The sequence below is a fragment of the Falco cherrug genome, chromosome 8 (assembly GCF_023634085.1).
Source record: "Falco cherrug isolate bFalChe1 chromosome 8, bFalChe1.pri, whole genome shotgun sequence".
NCBI lineage: Eukaryota > Metazoa > Chordata > Aves > Falconiformes > Falconidae > Falco > Falco cherrug.
Genome location: NC_073704.1, coordinates 18,058,297 through 18,080,356, shown reverse-complemented (window position 1 = coordinate 18,080,356; position 22,060 = coordinate 18,058,297). Strand labels below are relative to the sequence as shown.

General features: G+C 41.4%; 1 protein-coding gene across 3 annotated transcripts; it reads left to right on the top strand.

Annotated features, from left to right (window-relative positions):
• Window positions 1–8,614: 8,614 nt before the first annotated feature.
• Window positions 8,615–22,060, top strand: RBM45 (RNA binding motif protein 45). Of its 3 annotated transcripts, none has more exons than XR_008733539.1 (10): window positions 8,615–9,535; window positions 11,027–11,149; window positions 11,277–11,403; window positions 12,905–13,015; window positions 13,355–13,534; window positions 14,374–14,503; window positions 15,735–15,831; window positions 16,226–16,392; window positions 17,796–21,116; window positions 21,846–22,060. XR_008733539.1 is itself a non-coding variant. In XM_055718456.1 (10 exons), the coding sequence occupies exons 1-9, from the start codon at window positions 8,630–8,632 to the stop codon at window positions 17,986–17,988; spliced, it is 2,034 nt and encodes a 677-aa protein (XP_055574431.1). In that variant the 5' UTR covers window positions 8,615–8,629; the 3' UTR covers window positions 17,989–17,992; window positions 21,846–22,060. The 3 variants fall into 3 exon arrangements, 2 of the variants coding, with proteins under 2 accessions (XP_055574431.1, XP_055574432.1); XM_055718456.1 differs by having other exon boundaries at window positions 17,796–17,992; XM_055718457.1 differs by lacking the exon at window positions 21,846–22,060 and having other exon boundaries at window positions 16,229–16,392; window positions 17,796–18,351.

Below are 22,060 nucleotides of genomic sequence, written 5' to 3'. Positions count from 1 at the left end.
CGGCGGGGAAGGGGCCGCTGCTGGCCGCCGCACCATGCCTCTGCCGCCGCTCCCTTCCCGGGGATGCCCGGCTGCAGCGAGCGGGCAGCGGGGGGGGGGGGGGGGCGGAGAGCGGGGCCGTCGGAGGACACGCTATAGGGGATCGTTCCCGAGCACATCGCACCTTTGAAGAAGCTGAGCGCTTTCCATACAGGCCCTGGACATGAAATTGCAGGCGTATCTCAGTAAGGGCAAGGGCGACTGAAATACTGAGCTTCTCAGCGTTTCTCTCTGCGCTGCAGACAGGCTGCCGGAGCTGGGAAGGAAAGGGATTTCATGCGCAGCAGCAGGCACAGCCCCTCAGCCTACGCCAGAGACTGTCACATCGTGGAGGCCCCGATCTCAGGAGGACACAGCTGAAGTGCCACCCTCGCTTCTCACAGCATCCACATTGTTGGTGCACATCTGTACACTGCTGCCTGTGCTGCCACTGAACTGTCCTTGGCTGCTGGCGCTTGCGTCACCATCACCCTTGAAGGGCACACGCTTGCCCGAAGCCAGTAATTGCTGCTTAGCCTTTCGGTGGCATTTGCGTTTTTGCAATACTGGCACAAACACTCCACTTACACAAAGAAAAGGCTGCTGAAGGTCTGACAGGCACGTACCCGAGCCCTCAAGCAAGGACCTTGGGTGTCTGCATGCAAATGAAATAATTTTATGTAAATAATTTTTACCATTTCGCTGTAGTAAGGTTTGGTTTGAGCACTCACAGCAGCGTTTACCTCAAAATGGTTACTGTGTAGCAGTTTTGTATGTAAACACATAAAGCAACTTAGTGTTTCCATAAGCCTAGGTATAAACAAGGTCTTCCCTTACAATTTCTTCAAACAGCCTTGTAGCATCTTCAGTTTATTTGCTGGGATTGTATGCATGGGGTACAGCAAAAGCTGCATATTGACAATCTCTCAAATAGCAGAGTCAAGACTGAAGGAAGTAGAAATGCTGTTGTCTCCATTGCGTAAAATACATAGCAAACAATTTACGTAACACCTTAATTGTAAAGAACTCTGCAGCTCCAAATCTGTTATAAACTATAATCCTCACTTTTAAAGGTGAAATGTGACACAGATTAGCACAGTGGTTTTTCTATTCTGTAACTTGCACAAGGCTTTTGACATGCTGTCACGGTAAAACCTGCTTCAGAAGCCTGGCCTGGTGTGCATCGGTGGATGTTAGGAGAAAACTTGCGTCTGTGCTCTGGCACACATCAAACTATGCCTCTGTTTGCAGGGTGAGTAAACCAAGTGCACTGTATGCTGGACTGCAGCTTCCTATGTGGGTCTGAGAGAGATTAGTTGTAGCCTTTTGTGGGAGGGCCAAAAAGACAAATGTATTTTGTCAGCATCATGGGATTGTGCTGCCTTCGTAATTCTACAGGTATGCTGCAGTGAGGTACAGGCAGCTTGTATCTGATGCATCTTATGTATGATGCAGCTTTTATCAGTGTGGATGCACAGTGCCAAGTCAGACAGCAGGGCAGGCTTTAGCCAGTCTCACCTTGTCTCCTTGAGTACAAACATACAGAGATGCCCTAAAAGAATCACAAGAACTGTCAATGTGTTTCTCGGGCTGAGCGTATTTCTCTATTCAGAAAGGCAGTGGCATAGCACTTTTCAAAATGCAATTGAGAAAAAGCACTCAAGATTTTTTTTTTTTTCATCCAGGCAGATGCTTTCATTGTCTGAACAATCAGCAGAACAGGTCCCAGTTATTAAACTGGAAGGGGGGGGGGGGCGGGGAGAATATAGCTACAGCACAAAAGGAAAAAAAGTGGGTACTCATCTAGTTCTGTCACAGAACTTTTTACTTGACTCTCACTTATTCCCTTGCTTAAAAACAGCAGTTCAGCTTTATGGAGCACTGTGAGATGATCAATTAAAGCCCCTGGTATGTAAACACTGGAGCAATACAGCTAAAATGAGTACCTGGAAATAGACGCTATAGCAAATCAGTTTTGTACTAATGCTCCCTCCTGCGATGACATAAGGGAACCTTGCTTTAGTGAAGCATGTTTTAAACTATTACATTTGTGTAAACAGAGAGTTAAACTGAAGGTCATAATTGAAGTGGTAGAGATTCATGTGAAGGTTTCAGGAGGATGTTAATCACCTTCATCAATCCTCTACTGTTGGTGAAAATATCTACTATGATTTCTTTGAGCTATTTAGCCCTCATTCATTCTACTTGTTAGAGTATAAAGGTGCCATAACATGTTAGCCACAAATAGAGAAAAAAAAATCTACAGCTCTGAAAAATGACTGGTAGGTGATTATGGTTGTTTAATACACAAAGGAACACAACAATACAATGAGAGAGACTGTATTTTCAAACCACAAAGATCACGGGTATTCAGGTATCTCCTTAAGATTCTGTTAGTCAACATCACTACTGAAAGGTTACTTGTCCCCTGAAAATACCTGATATTCTTGATACTGTGCTTCTGTCATCCTTATTTAGTGTTCTTTTAATGTAAGGTTGTATTTTGTTATCTACTGCATCTGGTACTTTCCTTCACAGATGATAACGCTGAGGATTTTTTTTCCCAAAATTAAAACTTCATTTAGTTGTCAGTCCTGATACTTACAGGCACTTTCTTATTTACATAGCCACAGTTGAAATAATAGCTTCAGTGGGTGTGTGAACAACTAGTTACGGAACTGGGGTCTTGGATCTCCTTGTAGAAAGGAACGGTACTTCTATAGTACACTCCACAAAGGTCTATGAAATACATAATATAAATAATGCTCACCTCCATTGTTGTTTATTAGAAAATAGCATCCTAAAATATATCCTTACTTGATTTTGCTAAGGCCAATCCCCAATGAATAATTAATATCAAAATACTAAAACTTGACATAGGAGCTAGTCAAAATTCAAAGCATTTTTTCACTGACATTAGAGCTGCTGCAGAAGTTGCTTTTTTCAAGTATGCAATAAGACCGGCTCTTTCAGCAAAAATTCTGAAATTCCAGCAAAAATATTTTTTGTACCAGGAATGTATTTCTTAAGGTTTTCCAAATAGTCCATCAATGTATTCTCACTTCAGACAAATCCTGAAAAACAAAAAAGATAGTAAAATACAAGGCTGGTCCAACATCATATATTTATGAAAATATCAATGGTCTCAAATCAAAGGTGTGATGCTCCTGAACATAATGTGCCTAGAATCCAAGATGAATGTGAGCATAAATATACATAATATAAAATGCACAAGGTATACATTGTCTTTGTGTCACTTTAGTAAGTCAAATTCAAATCCTTTGCATCATGGAGAGTTGCAGTTCTTTGCACCATTTCACATACAACTACTTACTACTTTTAAACTATGTAAGTATCTTTGTGATTCCAGTACCCAAAAGATCCAACTTTACTTTCATACAGTTGTTGAAAATGTGCATCTGCAGATTTACATGAAATTCATCAAGGCTGTGCTTCCTTGAAGGGCATTAGAAAAAGGGTTGTCAGCGGTCAGTTCCTGGCATCTCTTGACAGAAGCTGAGAAACCATTAGTGTTTCCTTCCAACTGTGGTAAAACCTGTCTCTGTCAACAGAAGCCTGCTGTTGAATTGAAGATGACTAAAATATCTATGACAACATGTTCAAGTTTCTCTCCTGTCCTCCAGAGCTGACTTTTCCTGTTGTCTAAAGTGGATTTACATACCAATTTGTAGTGGATTTGCATGGCAAGGATTTGGTAGCCAGGGGGCTACAGGGGTGGCTTCTGTGAGAAGATGCCAGAAGCTGTCCCCGTGTCAAATGGAGCAAATGCCAGCTGGCTCCAAGGATGGCCAAGGCTGAGCTGATCAGTGATGATGGTAGTGCCACTGTGATAGCATATTAAGAAGGGGGAAAAAAGAATCTGCACCAGTGGAAGAGAGAAGTGAGACTATGTGAGAGCAAGAACTCTGCAGACATCAAGGTCAGTGAAGGAGGGGGAGGATGTGCTGCAGGCACTGGAGCAGAGATTCCCCTGCGACCTGTGGTGAAGACCATGGTGAGGCAGGCTGTCCCCCTGCAGCCCAGGGAGGTCCACGGTGGAGCAAATATCCACCTGCAGCCCATGGGGGACCCCACGCTACAGCAGGTGGATGCCTGAAGGAGGCTGTGACCCATGGGAAGTCCATGCTGGAGCAGGTTTGCTGGTACGACTTGTGGATCTGTGGGGGACCTAGGCTGGAGCAGTCGGTTCCTGAAGGACTGCACCCTGCAGAAGGAACCCACTTCATGCTGGAGCAGTGGGTGAAGAACTGCAGTCCATGGGAAGGACTCACATTGGAGACACACACTTTGTTGGCTTTCTTTTAAAAACTTGTACTAACATCTGTATGATTTGTTCACTGAACTTTTAATGAGAAAAAGTAGTTAATATATGCTGATGATGTTTTGGATGAAAGAAATACCAGTATAAAGTGAATATCACAAAACGTTTCCTAGAAATCATGGAAAAATAAAGAAGTCAGCCAATTCTAAAGTACCTTAGTAACAAGGAAAAAACCCAACCAAACAGGACTGTGTCTGTAATGAATAGCTTCATTCAAATTATATAATTTATATTCAAAGAATATAAATAAAAACAATGAAACCCACACAGATTTACTTTCCATTTTTAGCTGCTCCACTCCTTTTCAGGACTGTATGAAAAGAACAAGTCATAGCTTGCTAGTAGGTGACGGTACTTAGTCAGGTGTTCTGAGCAACAACAACTGCAGCACACCACTATGCCAGTAGAGGGTAGTGACCAGCAAACAAAATCTAAAAGCGCTCAAACAGAAATTTCAATCTGCCCATTTATACTACAGAGTTCTGGGAAAGCTATATACCTTCAGACCTGGTGTGCTGAATATTGGTAAAATTTTCTTTTAATACAGGGACCAAGGATTTTTGTTTCTGAAACCATAGTTCAGATTCATCTGCAGTAATGCAAAGCAGACAGTTGTGAGAGTAACTCGTGAGTAAGGCTTTCTATTGTACCTCTAAAGAAAAGGGTTTTTTCATAGATGTCCCCTCCAACACTGCAACTCATCCATGTCACCTGTTAGTTTTACCTTTGTTCTTGTTTGCATCTGAGCAAGAAAATCCTGCAGCTTGTCCTGTTATGTGGCTAAATAAACCCCTAAGATTTGGTCCTGTCTTGTGCTTTCTATCTTTTTCAACTGTGTGGCACTGAAAACTTTTCTGAATAAAGATCTTCCTTCTTGTCTTTTTCAATATTGCCCATTTTGATCTATGTGAAAAATTAAAAAAAAAAGGAAATTTGAACCATATTACAGAAAAGTTCACTGTTGTTGGTCACATTTATCATCTCCTTCTACAGTTTTATAAAATATTTCTGTCTAGCACAGTAATAAAAAATGTGCCTCAAAGTAATGACAGTCTGACCCAGACTTAACAATAAAGGTAAGTTTGGGTAAGACTCAGTTAAGCTGCACAATTTCTTAACATGATCTGATTCTGATAGTCATGAATTATATTTTTTTAAGTTGTCCAATTTACCATTAGGAAAAAGCACCATGGGGTTTTGCTGCATCTCTGAGAGGTGTAGAATTACAAAATTTGTTATTCTCTTTGGAGGTTAAGGTAGCTTTAAGTTCCTTGATTGCTTTCCTAGAGGTACTTCAATGTTAAGGGAAAAGGTCAATGCACTTTTGTCTAGAAGGCAGATCTAAAACACAGCAGCACTTCAGGATTTCCTTGTGGGTGGCAGTGCCATCTAGAACGTCTCCAGAACCACAGAATTCAACCCCCCCTCCAGTGCCTGTCAGGACACCTTCATGATGAGGGGGATTTCCAGTGGCAGTGGCCCCGGCAGAGGGGGAAGGTGCCTGTGAGGGTGCCCTCGGGCCCATGTCTGCTAGGGAAGGAAGGAGAGCTGAGCACCTTTTGGCTCTGGCGGGCACAAAAATCAAGGCCTGCCCCTGCTCTCCAGCATCTCCCGGGCACCCCCTCAAGCCTGATGAGCTTCCTGCCACCACTCCATGCTTGGCTGTCAAACAGCAGGTGCCACCGCAGCGGTGTCCAATTGTGGAGAGGAGAACTCGGCATGTTCTCTGCCCCAGGCAGTGTCACCTGCCTTCTGCAGGGACCTTCCCCATGCCAAAGTGCTTGCTTTTCAATCTGGGCGGTGTGGCACCCCTGTTATGGCTCCACTCTGCAGTGCCAAGAAAAAGTGTTGTCAGGAGTTGGGAAAAAAATGAGCACGGAGTTTGGTGCTGGAAGGGACATCAACTTCCAGCCCTAAAACACTGCTCCTGATGCATTGTCGTAACCTAGCTTTTCTCTAGAGGCTTCACAGTGGTGCACAAAGAGCTTACTAGATTTTCTGAAATAGTCTACATGGAACCAAACCCAACCACTATATCCAAGTATGTTCCTCTAAAAATAAATCATCAACCTACATTACACTCCCAAGACAGGACACAATTTACCCCTCACAAAAATGCCGCTTCTGAGGACACCGCCAGGACTGTGTAGTGCTCAAAACACTGCCTCCTCCAGATCTTCAGATCACCAGACCTTGCCTCCATGAAACATTGCTGATATGAACTTGACAACTACATCTGCGCATGTGAGAGGGAGGATTTCTGCACATCTGATTTGCTTGTGGAAAATAATAGAAAGAAAGCATGCATCCGATCCCCTGATTTCTTCATTTAACCCCATTTTGCACTAGGAGGTGTTGGTCCATTGTGATCCCAGTAAGAGCGGCACTTAGACTCTGTAAAGTATCACCTACAACAGGGGTCCTCAAACTATGGCCCACAGGCTGGATACGCCCCCCCCAGGGTCCTCAATCCACCCCCCCGGTATTTACAGAACCCCCCCGCCCCGCCCCCCCCCCCCCCGCGGGGGGTTGGGGGGGGGAAACCAAGCAGCCGCAGATGGCTGCCTGCCACTGCATCCACGAGCCGGCCCCGTGGTTAAAAAGTTTGAGGATCCCTGATCTACAATGTTATTAATTTACAATGCTAACGCTATAAGAAGATAATAGTATAATCTCACATCCCTTTAGATGGTGAGAGGCCTGGGTGGTGTGGCATCGAGCGAGCCTCCTACACACAGCACGCTGTGCAGACCACATCCATAGCAGAGATTCTTCCCTTTTGATCTTTCAAACTTTATAGGATTTTCTTACATGGAAACAATGCTTATCATTTCTAGTTTCTGTTTCTAGCCAAATGAGAAATTATGTTCTCAGGAGGACTTTGTGCTCCACTGTTAGATAAAGGCAAGGCCAGGCGGGTGGTGTAATTGCTGGTACCAAGCGGTGGCTGCCTGTAATCGACGAGCTGGCCAAGTTTATCCTGCACCCGAGGGAAGAGCAAAGCACGGCATAGCCTGAATGGCAGGCTGTACCTGCAGCACAGCCCAGCATAGCTCCAGCCTGCACCTGCCTGGGGTAACCATACTGGGGACCACTGACCCCTCAACGTGCAGTGGTCAGGGCCACTACAACCCTAGGGCACTGGCGGCTCCTATATTCAGCTAAAGAATTCTGTTCGTTTTTTTTTTTTTTTAAATCTAACTGTTGAAGATGTGATTAACTTTATAGTAAGATTGCATTGTTCACATTTTATTAGCCTGTGCTGCTTTTCCTACAGATAGTTATTTTTCCTGGACATTTTTGTGTTTGTTTCCCATGAATACTTTGCGTTCCCTGGGCCTCTGTGTCCTGAGAGTTCACGAGATGCACATTAAGCCCCATGGCTGCCTACAGCAGCAAAGGCCTTGAAAACACCTTCTTCACAGACAAGCTTTCTGTATGACACTAGTGCTGTTTCAAAGGAGGAGGGTCACCATGTAGTGTAGTGGGTCTGGTTGAAAGAGGCCCTTTAAAAATAAATAAATGATTGCAGCAGAAGTGAGTATATTAGGAAAATATTGACCCAGGGTACAAACTGGGAGGAGCGGTCGATAACACCAGAGTCATGCTGTCATCCAGATGGTCCCGACAGGCTGCAGCATGGCCTGGCAGGAACATCAAGAAGCTCAAGAAGGGGAAGTGCAAGAGTCCTCTTGGGGAGGAACAATCCCATGCAGCAGTGTATGCTCAGGGGTGACTGGCTGAAAGCAGCTTTCCAGAAAAGGACTTGTGTGTTGTGGTGGACACTAAGGTGAACATGAGCCAGCAATGTGTCCTTGTGGCGAAGAAGGCCACAGGTATCCTGGGCTACATCAGGAGGAGTGTCTCCAGCAGGACAAGGGAGATGACCCTTCCACTCTGCTCAGGACTGTGACTGAGGCCACACCTGGAGTACTGTGTCCTGCTCCAGCCTCCCCAGTAGCACAGAGACATGGACATACTGGAAAGAGTCCAGTGAAAGGACACAAACATGACTAAGGGACTGGAGCATGTCTCACAGGGAAAGGCTGAGAGATCTGGGACTGTTCAGGGAAGAGAAGGCTCAGGGTGGATGTTTTCAATATGTATAAATAGCTGAAGGGAGACATTGAAGATGAGCTTTCCCAGTGGAGCCCAGTGACAGGACCAGAGGCAGTGAGCACACACTGACGCACGGGAGGTTCCATCTGAACATCAGGAAACACGTTTTTACAGGGGCGGTGACTGAGTGCTGGCACAGGTTGCCCACCGATGCTGCGGAGTCCCCCTCCTCGGAGCCATCCCAGAGCCGCCGGGGGCGGACCGGGGCAGGCGGCTGTAGGGGGCCCTGCCCCGAGCAGGGGGGTGGCCCCGCTGCCTGCTGACGGTTCCTCCCGGTCGGTGGCTCCGTGGCGCCGACCCCGGGCGGGCGCCGCCAGGGGCGAGGGGGGAGCCCGGGAGTTGCCTCGGCGCCAACCCTCGATTCGTTTCTGCTTAGTCCTTCCCACCCGCCCGCCCGCCGCCGCTCCCGGGGAGCAAGTGCCTGCCTCCTCCGGGGTAGAGGCACCGGTGCCCCGGGCAGGCCCGGAGGCCCTCCTGCCGCACGGCCCCTCTCCCCGGCAGCGGGGTGCGCCGCGCAGCCCGCCCAAAGGTGTCCTGGCCCCCGCCGGCAGCCCGGGGCTGAGGCCCGGCGTGGAGCGGCCGAGCAACCCCGCCCGCTGCAGGCGAGGCCGCGGCCCTGACAAGGCGCGGGGAGGCGGGAGGGGCGCGGCCGGCGCGCAGGAGGAAGCGGCGGCGGACATGTTGTCTCCCCGGCGGAAAGGGCGCTGCGGCCGGTCCCCGCCGATCCCCGAGAAAAGCCAGCGGTCCCCGGCGGCCCGGGAGCCCGGTGGCTCCGCTATGGAGGAGGGCAGCAGCTTCCGTCTCTCGGCCGAGTGCCTAGACGAGCCGCCCAACAGCCGCGTCTTCGTGGTGCTGGGCAAGGACACTGGGGAGGCGCTGATCCGGGAGCGCTTCGCTCCCTTCGGGGACATCCAGAACATCTGGCTCCTGCGGGACAAGCGCACCAACGAGTCCCGCGGCATCGCCTTCATCAAGTTCGCTCGCAGCTCGCAGGCCTGCCGGGCCATGGAGGAGATGCACGGACGCAGCCTGGCCCCCGACACCAAGCCCATCAAGGTACCGCCGGGCCGCGCAGCCGCCTTCCAGACGGGGAGCGGGGCCGGGGGCGAGCGAGCGGGGCCCGGCGGGGTGCCCCCCGCTCCCTTCCCAACATGGCGGCCGCGGGGGGCGGCGGGCCTCGGCCGTTGCACCCCGGACTTGCCGCTCGGACGTCGTGTTGGCCTGCGTGGGGGCGAGGGGAAGCCGCTCAGTGGGGGGCGGCGGCCCGCCTGGGGCAGCCCCGGGGAGCCCCCGGGCAGCAGGCCCTCCCCCCGCGGGGGCTGCCGCCCTTGGGGGGCTTCTGGACTGGGCCGCGTTCGGCTGCGGGGGGAGCTGCTGGGGGTCCCACCCTTGCCCGCAGCTCCCACGCGTGGCATTAGCAGCCACAGGCCTGGGGAATATGCAGTGTCTGGAAACTGGGGTTTTTTGTTTGTTTGGGGGGCGTGTGTGTGTGTTTGTGGGTTTTTTTTGGTGTTTTTTTTAATCCTTGAGGGAGTCTCTGTGAAATATTCTAAACCAGTATATTTTAAGATCCATGTGAATAAATAGAACTGTTTTTTCAGGTGTATTTTATATCAGTTTTATAGCTTGTGTACAGTTTTTTCAAAACAATTACGAGTTTTTTTGAATCTGTGGAACTGGCTGTCAGCTTTTAGCCTCTTGAATTATTCTTATATCTTGTTACTACTTGAGGAATATGAATGACTTCGAACAGTGAAAGAAGATTCCATGTATTTCATTTGAGAATGCAATTGAATCAGTAAAATCTTTTCTGAAGAACTTTCCATTAGAAGTGAAGAGAGTTGTATTCCTTATTGCCCAGCATGACTATTACAAAAGTAATTTAAGAGCTCTTTGAAGTAAGTTGCTGCTTTTGTGTAACAGACTTACTTTGAAGGTGGTTTGTATTTTTCTTATTTGGTTGGTTTGGGTATTTTAGTTTGGTTGGGGTTTTTTTGCCTGGTTGTCTTCTGGTGTGCACTTCTGAGATGAAATTTCTTTCAGTAATTAAAAAGGATTTTAACAGTTAGAGATGTGAGAAGTTACAATCCTTGACAGAGCACTAGACCTGCAGAGTTTGGCCCAACTGAGCACTGAACTGCAGTAGCAAGGTTTTAATAAGCTGCTCAGCTTCTTTGCTTGCTTATATTTTGTTACTACTGCTATATTAGGCCTGTTGCAGTAATGCATTTTTTGCTACCTCACATGCTACCAGCGACATTGGCAGTGCTGCTGAATCAGTCTTTGATATTCCTGACCATTTCTCATTATTTCCAGTGAGAACTTCTGCTGGCATCTGTCCTGTTTGGGAGACTGTTTGGGGTGTGCTGTATCTTTTGTCACAGATGCATCTATGATCAGAGATGTTATCTTTTTCCATGTAACGAGAGCTAGCTTATGTGAAAGATAAATACAAAAACTTGTTGAAACAAACTATTTTTCTTGGTCGTTGATATGTGATTAAGACCCTTTGTCCAGCAATTAATGTCTATGTAATTATTCCATTAGGTATTTATTGCACAGTCAAGAGCTTCTGGAAGCCACCGAGATGTTGAAGATGAGGAGCTTACGCGAATCTTTGTTATGATACCAAAATCCTATACAGAGGAGGATCTGCGAGAGAAGTTTAAGGTAGTGATTTGCTATTTGTTAATTTTTATTTTAAATTGCCTTTGTCTTAATTTATCAGAAGGGCTTAATGCATGGCACTAATGCATTTTCAAATATTGCAAATTAATGTGCTTTTTAATTGTTCTAGATGTATGGAGACATTGAATATTGCAGCATTATTAAAAACAAGACTACTGGAGAAAGTAAAGGTTTGGGCTATGTGAGATATTTAAAACCATCGCAAGCTGCCCGAGCAATTGAAGAGTGTGATCGAAGTAAGAATCTGACTGAATTCTTTCAAGTTTTTCACAATAAGTGTGTATCATCATTAATGTACCTTTAATTTTTAGTTTTGTTTGCAGGTAAATGATTTATGATGTAAACACATCTTGAGACAAGGTTCCATTGCAAATAAAAAACAGTATTATTAACATTCATTGAGAACAGTCACCTGATTACATTCTTGAAGGACCAAACTGCAAGTAAGATCAGTGAAAAGAGTTTAGAAATGGATGAAGAGTTTTCTGTCATGCATTATTATTGGCCTGTAATGTAGGCTTCATACCCAGGAAAACCTCATTTTAATTTATCCCTGGGAATATGCATTTTAAATCAAATGTATTTAATAAAAATTGAATTTATGTATAAAATGTATTTGATAGTCTATATATTTAAGGGTAGATTAATCCTAATTGAAGTTTGGGGGATGTTTTGGTTTGTTTTCATTTAATGTCATGATTAATCTATTACAGAAAGAAAGACTTCATATGCTTTATGACCAAACGTGTCACTTATGCTCTAGTACCACCAAATATGTATTAATGAATCTGAGTGAGTCTGGTGGAAGGCCACTAAGGTGGTCAGGGGCTGAAGCACATGACTTAGGGGGAGAGACTGAGGGAACTGGGCTTGCTTATCCAGGAGAAGAAAAGCTTTTGGGGAAACTTAACAGCAGCCTTCCAGTCCAGCCTCCTGTTCAATGTTTGCTTAATCATAAATACAAAACAGCTTGGTGTATGGGTGTGGTTGTTGTTTTTGTTGTTGTGTGTGTTGTTGTTTGGTTTTCTTTTTCTCTCTCCAGTAATATACGTGGTGGTTCTACATCATATCTATCATAAGTGGTTGTACAAAAATTGTATTTGTGACAATTCTTGTATAGGAATAAGTCTGAGATCACTTAGCAGTTAAATTTTATTTCCTTTTTGCTGTGAGGCTAAAATGAGATTAGTTGGATAGCCTGAGGTAGTACCTGTGTCTTTCATAAAAACAAAATGTAGAACAGTGCAAAACATATATAAACTGCTATTCTAACACAGAAGTTCAGGTGACTGCCTCTGGAGTGTCTCTGAGTCCTGCCAGGTGTTACAAAATGGTTGAAGTTGGGCAAGATGACCTTCAGAGGACCCTTCCAACCCCTCTGCTCAAGCAGTGTCACCTGGGCACCATGGTTTCCCAGGACCATGTCCAGACAGCTTTTGACTGTCTCCAAGGATGGAGACTCCACAGCCACTCTAGGCAACCTGTGCCGGTGCTCAGTCACTCTTACCGCAAGTAGGCTCTGTTGTGCTTAACTTGTGACTAGGAGTAGTTCTATGTGGAAGCTGTTAACTTTCACACAGTTATTATGCAGACTTAGGGAGTTACAGATTAGTTACCTTCCTATTTTTCTTACTGGGTTTTCTAAATGATACATTTCTAAATACAGTACTTAAGAATGTGGATGCGATCAGATAATTCAGATGTACTGAGGTGTTGCTATATGTGTGGTTGTTTCAGGCTACAGGGCCATTTTGGCTGAACCTAAAAATAAGTCATCTGAGTCTTTTGAACATGATTATTACAGTAATAACACGAGACAAGAACCAAGAGGAAATACACTTCCGTTTTGTAAGTCACAGCTTTTTATACTAAAAATTATTTGTAGTCTTGAGTATGGTGACAAAGTAAGAATGCAGTCTGGACAAAGGGAAGCTAACAGAGGCTTAGGTCAACACTGCAATAGTAGATTGGATGTTGGAGTTAGAAACAACCCAGGCATTTTATTTCTGTATTTTTATGTCTTACTTTGCTCTAGTTGGCTGATTATTTTGTGACCTGCAGCGGTGAAATAAATGTGTTACCTTTAGTATATAATTGACTTGGATTACTTTTACAAGTTGAATGAAAAATACTTAGGAAATGAAGGCATGCTAGTGTGATGACTCAAATTATTTGTTGATTCTTGAGGTGGGCAGCCAGAGTTTTGTAGTTTTGAAAAAAATGAGAGCAGAATTCAAGAGTCGGTCTCCAAACGTCTGTCAGTGGTATCACGGCTTCCCTTTATACAAGAGCAGCTGTTTGCCCTCTTTGATATAGTTCCAGGACTGGAGTATTGTGATGTTCAGCGAGATCCTCACACCAACAGTGGTAAGTAAAATTACAAATTATTATTGTACTTGACTTCATTTGTATTGCAAAATACAGTACACTCGTTGGGAAGAATTAATGTTTCATGTATCAATGGTTGCTGCTATCACTGATGCATAAGCCCCAAAGTCAGGTTTGTTTGAACCTCTGTTTACAGATAGCCTTAAATGCCCTTGCTTTCAGATAATACAATCTCAAGAAGGACAGAATCAAACCCATGAGAAGCGGGTTTGGTAAAACTAAGTTAATTAGTTTCAGAAATTATCGGGCATCTGGTTTAAATGTCCTTTAAACACATCTTTTGAGTTTTCATCTTGAAATGGGTGTGTCTGTGTGTAGCAGTTGACATGAGTTAACAGGATGAAATCATAAAAAAACAAATTGTGTTTGTATTGGAAGGTTTTTTTTTTTATTTCAGTCTTTTGCTGTTGCTGAGAGAAAGAGGTTGTTCTCAAAGAGGCTTGAAATGGAAATGATTCAGAGAGTTAAAATGTACAGTACCGGAGATTCACTGCTGATGGGATAATTGCATTTTAAAATGAAACTGTGTATGTGTGTGTTTTTTAATTCAGGCTTAGGGAAGAAGACATGTTTTCACTTGTACTTTATTACCAGCTTTTCAAGTTATCATAAATATAGCTGATTGTCACTACTTAATTCTGCTGAAGTTTTCCTCACAAATGCTACTGATTAAGTAACGTAATGTGTGGTAAAAAAAGACTTAAGAATTTTTATCATCCATGACTAATGTGAAGTTTAATCATATTGCTTTATATGAGTGTAGTTTGTTCTTAAGATTTACCTGTATCATACTGAAGCTGTGTGCACTGTATTTGTAGGGCATGCTGTGATTCAGTATAGTACTGCTGCGTCAGCTATATATGCCAAGTATAAATTACATGGGTTTGAGTATCCTCCTGGAAATCGATTAACTGTCATTTTCCTAGAAGATGGGAGTGATAGCTCAGAGTAAGTACCGATAAACAAAGAAACTTGTGAGTTGTGTTCTGGAGAGCAAAGTTTAAAATAAATACATTTTTAATATAAGTAACAGCAATGTCATTGTGATCTCGTTTCATACATGCAGATAGTATTGTTTAAAATTTAGGTGGATTTTTTTAATTTTTTTGAATAGTTTATAAACCTTTTGAAACTTACTAGTCTTTGAAAAAACATTAGAATATATACACATTGGAAAATCTTGGATTTGGCAAGAATCTTTGTAAGTATCTCTAATACATAACAAGGCTGGAGTCTGTTTTTGATGAGGTTTTTGTATGAGAAACAGATTTATCTAGTTGATCTCTTGGTTGAATTTGCAGTGCTGCAAATAGTAGCCTTGTGAAGGACATATGTAGAGTAAAACTGTGTGCTGAGGATTTGATACTCCCACTGCATGGAGATTGTCAGGTTTTACTTTGACCATCTTTAATCTGTTCCTGTGATTTGAATGCCCATTACAGGTTGCAATGGCTTAGGTGTGCTCCTGCAGTGAGTATTTTGGCTTAGTTTCATCCTAAAGGAATCTAGTTTGTCAAACCTATTCTGGGATATGAATGAGGTCAGTAAGGAGGGACAATGGGGAGATTCACTTCAGAAGTGCATGCCTGATTTAAACTGAAAAAAATATTCATTGCAACTGTCCTTCTTGCAGGCAATTTCCTTCATTCTTCAATAATTCCTACTAGTTCATGGTCCTACAACACGGGCTGTGAATGTATACAAAAAATGCAATTGCTTTTTCTTATTCTGCAACAGAACAAATTAAAAATTCCTGGAAACAAGAGCTGTAAGTAAATTTTGTGTGATAATGTTCTGACTTCTGAATTGAATTTCTGTGCTCTTTATGGAAACAGGTGAAATTTTTCTGTCCCTTCTGCCTTTTAGTTACCTTTTACAAAATGTAGTGGGCTCTATAGACTTAATTCCCTCCCAAGTATTAAGAAAAGTAAAGAAGAGGTTTTGTATCTTTGTATGTAGAAATGTATGAGTGTTTTCAGTGAGTTGCAGCTAGCATGCATACTTTCAGAGCATTTCTAGAGTGTCATGGAAGCCTGCTGTGATTTTCATTATCTACAGGAGTTTACAGATTTCCAGAGACTTTTCGATGTGCATTAAAACTTATTTTCTTTTGCTGAGTTTAAGATTACTGTGACTTAAGGCTATCCTTTAAATAGTTTATTATCACTTCTGCTTGCAGTCTCATCAGAAAAATGGCCACACAGCTGGTAACAGCACATGTGTCATCAGTGTTGCGGAATAACAATGCAATTGTTCAGCAGTATAGGACACCGCCTGTAAGTTTATTAACATTACATTAATTGTGTTTGTATTGCATTACATTAATACATTAATTATTAATGGATGCTGTTAATACTCTCTGAATTGTAGGAAACTTAAGATGTGTCAATAAAGAACACTGCTTACTTTCTTCTGTAACTGAGATGCTATGTTCTTAAGATGTACCTCTGGTTGGTTTGTACATCTTTATTCCCTGTAAAAGTGTCTGACCTTACTTGGATTTATTGTCCAATTTAATGAAATAACCAAAGTAAACAAATTAATTAAGATGAGAACTCGTAGAGCCAGTTTGTCCTGTGATGGGAACAAAAATTTTAAATAAGGCAAAATTATTTTCACCCTGACCATTGGTTAATTTATACTTGCATCTTTTTTCCCCCTCTGTTTCAGCAGGCATTTGGAGGAACTTCTGGCTCACAGTTACTTCAGCCACAAACAGATGCCATACTTCCACCACACAAAAAAAAAGTTCCACCTGACACTTCTGTGAAGGAAAGGCTTTTCATACTTTTTCATCCCCATCCTTTACCTGTAAATGTATTGGAGGATATATTCTGGTAAGACTCCATTTACAAATAAGTGCTCTTTAACCAAAAAAATAACCATGAAATATTTAAAATAAATGTTGAAAATAAAAAAGATTGTCATCATGAAGAGTGCACAGTGATCAGTAAGTAATAAATGATCAATAGGTAACAGTTGCTTTTTGAAACAAGTGTGTAATGGAATTCACCTTGAGGCATAGATAGTGTCATCAGTACAGCAGCTTTATTATTGATTAACATAATCTCAAGTAAGATGTCTAGTCTTTTTTTTTTAACCAAAAGATGTTGTACTTCCAGTTCTTATAGCTTGATCTATTTGGCATTTTCTTGTACGTATTTCTTTAAGGAATTTAAGTATTTTGATAAAATTCCACAGTAACTTTGGGGAGTAAGTATAGGGAGGGTTTTTTTTTTCTGATACATCCTGGGACATTTTGATGGTTTGCATCTTACTTAGACTATTTCAGCTGTCCTTTCACATGCCTCCCTATGAGGAACAAAGGCTTGAGAGACAATTTTTGCCATCTTTAAAACAAATCTATAGTTTAGCTGTTCTCCAATGTGTTGTATTACTTATTTTTAGTAAACTCCTGAAGAAAAAGTAATTTCCCTTTTCTGGCGTTTCTGGCATTTGCAATAACTCTTTGGAAAGCCAAAAGCACCAGGAGAGGAAAAGAAACAATATGCACTTGTGTGGGATTTAAAACTGTACCTATTTGATGTGCTGGAGAAGAAAAAGGCTATGCACCCTAGTCTTGACACTTGTATAACTTCTGTATCAAGGAAGCAGACTTTATTTATGTTTTTTAAGGAACTGTCTAGGAATCTCCAGAGGAGTTGTAAATCTGGCTTATTCCATAAAGCTTTAGTGCTTGCTTTCTGAGTCATTTCAGTGAGACCTTTTCAAAGATAATCACAACTGAGCAAGTTCATTTAAGTAAGATGCAAGTTTAGCCTCTTAAATTATCTGCTAGTCTGTGTGTATTCCTGTGTGGGTTTGTTTGGTTTTTTTCTTTTGGGGTATGCGTGGTATGGAGGGGTGTTGTTTTGGTTTTGTGGGGATTTTTGAGTTCCATTTAGTCTTTGGGGACCATAGTATTGATTAACTCGTATACATTCTTTTAAATAAGAGAGAAATCGCCAGTGCTTGTGGTTCTGTTGTAATATTCCATAGAAAACATCGTCTTTGGACTTTTGGTTTTATTTCTATTCCTGCTTGGAATTCTAGAGAAAGGAAAGTAAAAACTGGGCATTTTGAAGGAGAGGAGCACAAGAAAATCTAGCATGCATGTGAGAATATAGTTTTTGCAGCTACAAAATCATATCTGCTTCATATTGGGTAATAGGTATCTCTGCAGCAAAACCTGTAAATTACCTAATTACCTCTTCCCCCCCCCCCCCCTCCTTTTTTCCAGTCGTTTTGGACACTTGATAAAAGTTTACCTTGTGGCTGGAAAAAATGTGGGCTATGCAAAATTTGCAGACAGAGCAAGTGCCAGTGATGCCATAACTGCGTTACATGGGAAGATTGTGAACGGAGTCAGGCTTAAAGTAAGGTTGGCAGACTCGCCTACAGAAGAATCTAATAAGCGTCAGAGAACTTACTGATCAGGTGAGTACCCTATCTGAGCCATTACTTAAACTGAAGCTCAACTACTTGAAATAGCGATAGGCAAAGTATTTTGAGGTTAGATATGAACTTGCAGTGATAAACTTACAATCTCTTTTTAACTAACCACTGGAAATTTACTTTTGTGATGTATGTGTGTCTATGTATATATGGGGGGGTGTATGCTTATATATGCACGCATACGCTTTATTTTGGTAAAAATCTATTTTTATAATTTTTGAACAAATACGAACTAGTCGATTAACGTCAGTCTGGGTGTTAATAGAAATATTCACTTTATGTACAGAAGAGTATCAGTTAACATTGAAAAGAGTATGCAAAAATAAACAATGGAACTGAGATCAGCTTGTGTGTGTCTTTCTTTCATTAAAAACACATGCCCTCACTGTGATGTTGGATAAAGATGTCGATTTCAGCCCCTGAAGGGCAGAGGAGAGAAGGGGTAAATAAAAAAAGGGCATGGGAAGGACAGGGAAGGTTGCCAGGTGAAACTGAAGGCTTGGGATATTTGGATCATCTGGATTCTCAGAAATCAAGTGTAGCTGGAATGTGTGATAGTGAAGAAAATATTGCAGTGCGTGTTGTGGAGGGATTGAATTGGGGGTTTTTTAACATTAGGATTATTACCAAAAGAAAAATGTAGTTGGGGGAGGAAAGGCTAAGCCCTGTTTTCTACAAAATAACTCCCAAACACTACTGTAGCTTCAAAATAATTTCAGTAGCCATATTATCTTTATAGGGAACGTGCAGTTTTGCTTTAATTCAGAGAATATCACATGAAATCCTGACTCTCTCTTCACATCAATGTTTTACTTCTAAGCTTCACTCCTTTTACCTTTCTGTGTGTAGATACTCTTTGTGACCCAGGGGTTGCAAAGACCAAAAAAAGATTTTGTCCGTCATGTTCTTTTCCTCCTTTTTTTCTTAAGGACTTTCATGCTGTTCTTTTGATAAGCAGTGGTTACTAAAAGTAGTCTTACTCTTTATCCACAACTTGCTATTTAAAAAAACCCTGATCTCTAGCATTCTTTTTCTTCGTTGAATTGTGGGTAAAACTTATTCAAAGCTCCTTTTTTTTTTTTTTTTTTTTTTTGAATCAGCAGCTCTGGTGAATGCCAAGTTAAATAACTTGTACCCACGCTCTTACCTTTGTACAAAGGCTTTGTTTGTTTTTGATGTGACTTTTGCTTCCAGTAATAAAAGGCTAGCCTCTTGGTCACTGCAGGAAAAACTATCATGTAAAGTGTAATGTAGTACCAGGTCTGCCTTTACTACTTTCTAGGAGAAAAGCATAGATCCAGTATGCATCCAAAATTAGAAAGTTTGTTTATTATTATTTATTTTTAAGAAAGATCAGAGTGAGAAGACTGGGAGGTTCTTTTCTGATTGTCAGTCTAAACCTGATTTGTTGTTGTTGTTGGTTTTTTTAATTCATACATGCACATAGATGAGCACACATTTTTTCAGTGTGATTTTTGAGAATAATATTTTTACACATGCAAAATTACAGCAGAGCTCTTTTTCCTTTCCTAGGTTTCATCATTTCTGTAAATTTTCGAATAATAGAGAATACTAGTTTTAGTTTGTTCAAAGACAGACACCCTAAATCTATCTTGGACAGATACTGGTTAATTCTGGTGCAAATGACTGCTGAATACTTCCCCTCTAGTTACTCCCATCTGCTGGGCCTGTGCAATAACGCAGGTGGTAGAGCTTTCTGAGTTTACTGTATTACAGCTTACTACATCCTGTACATCAAGTTCCTGATTGTGAGACTCTTAGCTGGTTGTCTTAGCATCTATTGCTGCTTAGGACAGACAGACAAAATTACTTGCTCTCTTTTTGTCCTTAGTGAGTTTCTCAAATTCAAACAAAATGGTACATAAAAAGTAAGATTCGTCTGTGCTGCTTTTAAAATGGTTTGCCCATTTAAATCAAGCTTACCACTGTGTCTCTGTATTGGACTGACTGACAACATTTTGCAGTAGTTGAGGCTTATATTTTGCTTTCCATTAAAGCTTTATATTGTGCATGTGAAAGGGGATGGAATTTTCTCTTCCTCTGAACCAGTACCTTTTTAAAAAAGATTTTATCATACTAACTTTTGTTCTTTCATAATTTTAGCTGGAGGAAATAATCTTCTTAGCTAAAACTTCTGTGAGTTTTCACTTAAGGAAGTCATTGCCTTTTAAAAAAAAAATAAAATCCTTTCTAAGGTCCTGTTGTATTGCTTGCTTTTTGTCTCTTTAACAAGGTGACTGGATTTCTGCAATAGTACTTTCTGTACAAGGTTCTTTGATTAAAATCTGATAAGATCTGTGAATTCAATAGAATATATGAAAATAAATTAATTCAATTGAGATACATTTATTTCAGCAGTTTTTATCTGACTTTTTTGAAGTTTTTTTGCCAATAATATTTTTCTTAACAGAAATAATCTTTTTTAAAAATATAATTTACAAAACTGTGTCTTAAAATTTTTTATGTTAATGGTATGCTACAGATAATGCTCTTACAATGTAAACTTCTGATCATAAGAACAGTCTGTTATCTTGAAACAACCTTTGTTCATCAGGAGAATTTAAATACATGTGTATTAATATTCTAAACTAATCCATCTAATGAATTTTGCAGGCTCTGGCTCTCCTACAAGTCAATGAAAATTCAGTTGTTTATATGAATAGTTAAAAGTAGCAGAGAATTGATGGAAATACAGACCAGTAAGGTTCTCTTAACTACTTTTAAGTTCTAATGCAAGTTTTTTTTGGTTGAGGTTCTCCCCTCTTACGCTAAGTAAGTATTAATGGTTGAAATAATTTTAAGCCGTCTTGCTTTGAGTCAGGGTAGGCTTGAGAAGACAACTACAGCGTCTACTTCTAGGCGGTTGCTAAAAGCAGAAGCTATCAATGTTCTTGGCGTTGACCAGCCTCGTGCTTTCTACTCAGGTTTTTGCATTGCTTTGAGTATTTCGTGAGAACCTCACTGCAAATGTCTGATGCCTGTTGTGTAAATTATGTCACTCAAAAATACAAGAGGAAGGAAAGGATTTGGTATCGTTCAGAAGAATGGATTGTGGAATTCTGATTAAGCTCTTCATTGCGACCTGGTAGCTCTATTTAGATACCACTCCCCCCAACCCCTAAAAAAACCCACCCCAGACATTTTTCCTGAAGCTTTCAAGTAGTCCTTAGAAATCAGAGCTTCGAACTAGAGCTGTGTTAGAAATGCAAAACACAGATATCTAGAGCTGGATTCTGTGTCTTTAAATAATCATGGCTGTTTGGCTTTAACCTACAGCAAGTGGTTTCATTGCATTTTTTTCCCCTTCTGAAAATGTTTGGTCGTGTTTTAAAATAATTATTTAATTAGTTACTAAGTTATTCCATCATGAAATACTTACTACTGTCTTTTATTATACTTGTCGTGGAAAAGTCTTGCGTCACCGATTTGATTTGCATTCTTTTTTTAGTTAAAACTTTATTAAAATCCTGAAATTTAATCTGTATATTTATAATTATTTCTGTGCAAAAAAATTTTAGAAAAAGTAATTGTATCATAATTGAAACTATACTCCAGAATAAAAAATAAGTTAACTATATTTTATATCAACAGTACACTGCAGAAAAATTGCTGGCTTTCACACACTGCTTCAGAAAAAGAGGTACTTCTTTAAAAGCTAGAGAAGCATAGATAAACTTTCAATATTATTCTAAAGATATTAAACCCCTCATTTATATGCTGTTGGATCAGTTATGTTTTATAATATGTATATTTTAAAATAAAAATAGGTACCTTGCTTTTTGATACTATTTTTGTACTTGTGTTTTTTCTACAGAAACTAAATAATGACATGACCCTCAGCTAGCTGACTGACTGACTGAAAACGTGACTAGACATGGTTCCTGTGGACAGTGACAGCTTTTTTTTTTTTTTTTTTTTTTTAATTGTTACTTGATATCTCTCCCTCTCTCTCTCTCTGGTACTCCCTGGTTTTGAAAATGCAGACATGCAGTTTTGAAAATTATCTAGGCATTAAAAATTGTAAATTGG

Excerpts from the sequence above, each read along its gene's own strand:
- RBM45 (XM_055718456.1), top strand. The coding sequence starts at position 8,630 with ATGCTGCGGAGTCCCCCTCCTCGGAGCCATCCCAGAGCCGCCGGGGGC. Across the intron at positions 13,016-13,354 it reads AGGAAATACACTTCCGTTTT|GTGGGCAGCCAGAGTTTTGT; the intron begins GTAAGTCACAGC and ends TTGATTCTTGAG. Across the intron at positions 16,393-17,795 it reads GTATTGGAGGATATATTCTG|TCGTTTTGGACACTTGATAA; the intron begins GTAAGACTCCAT and ends CCTTTTTTCCAG.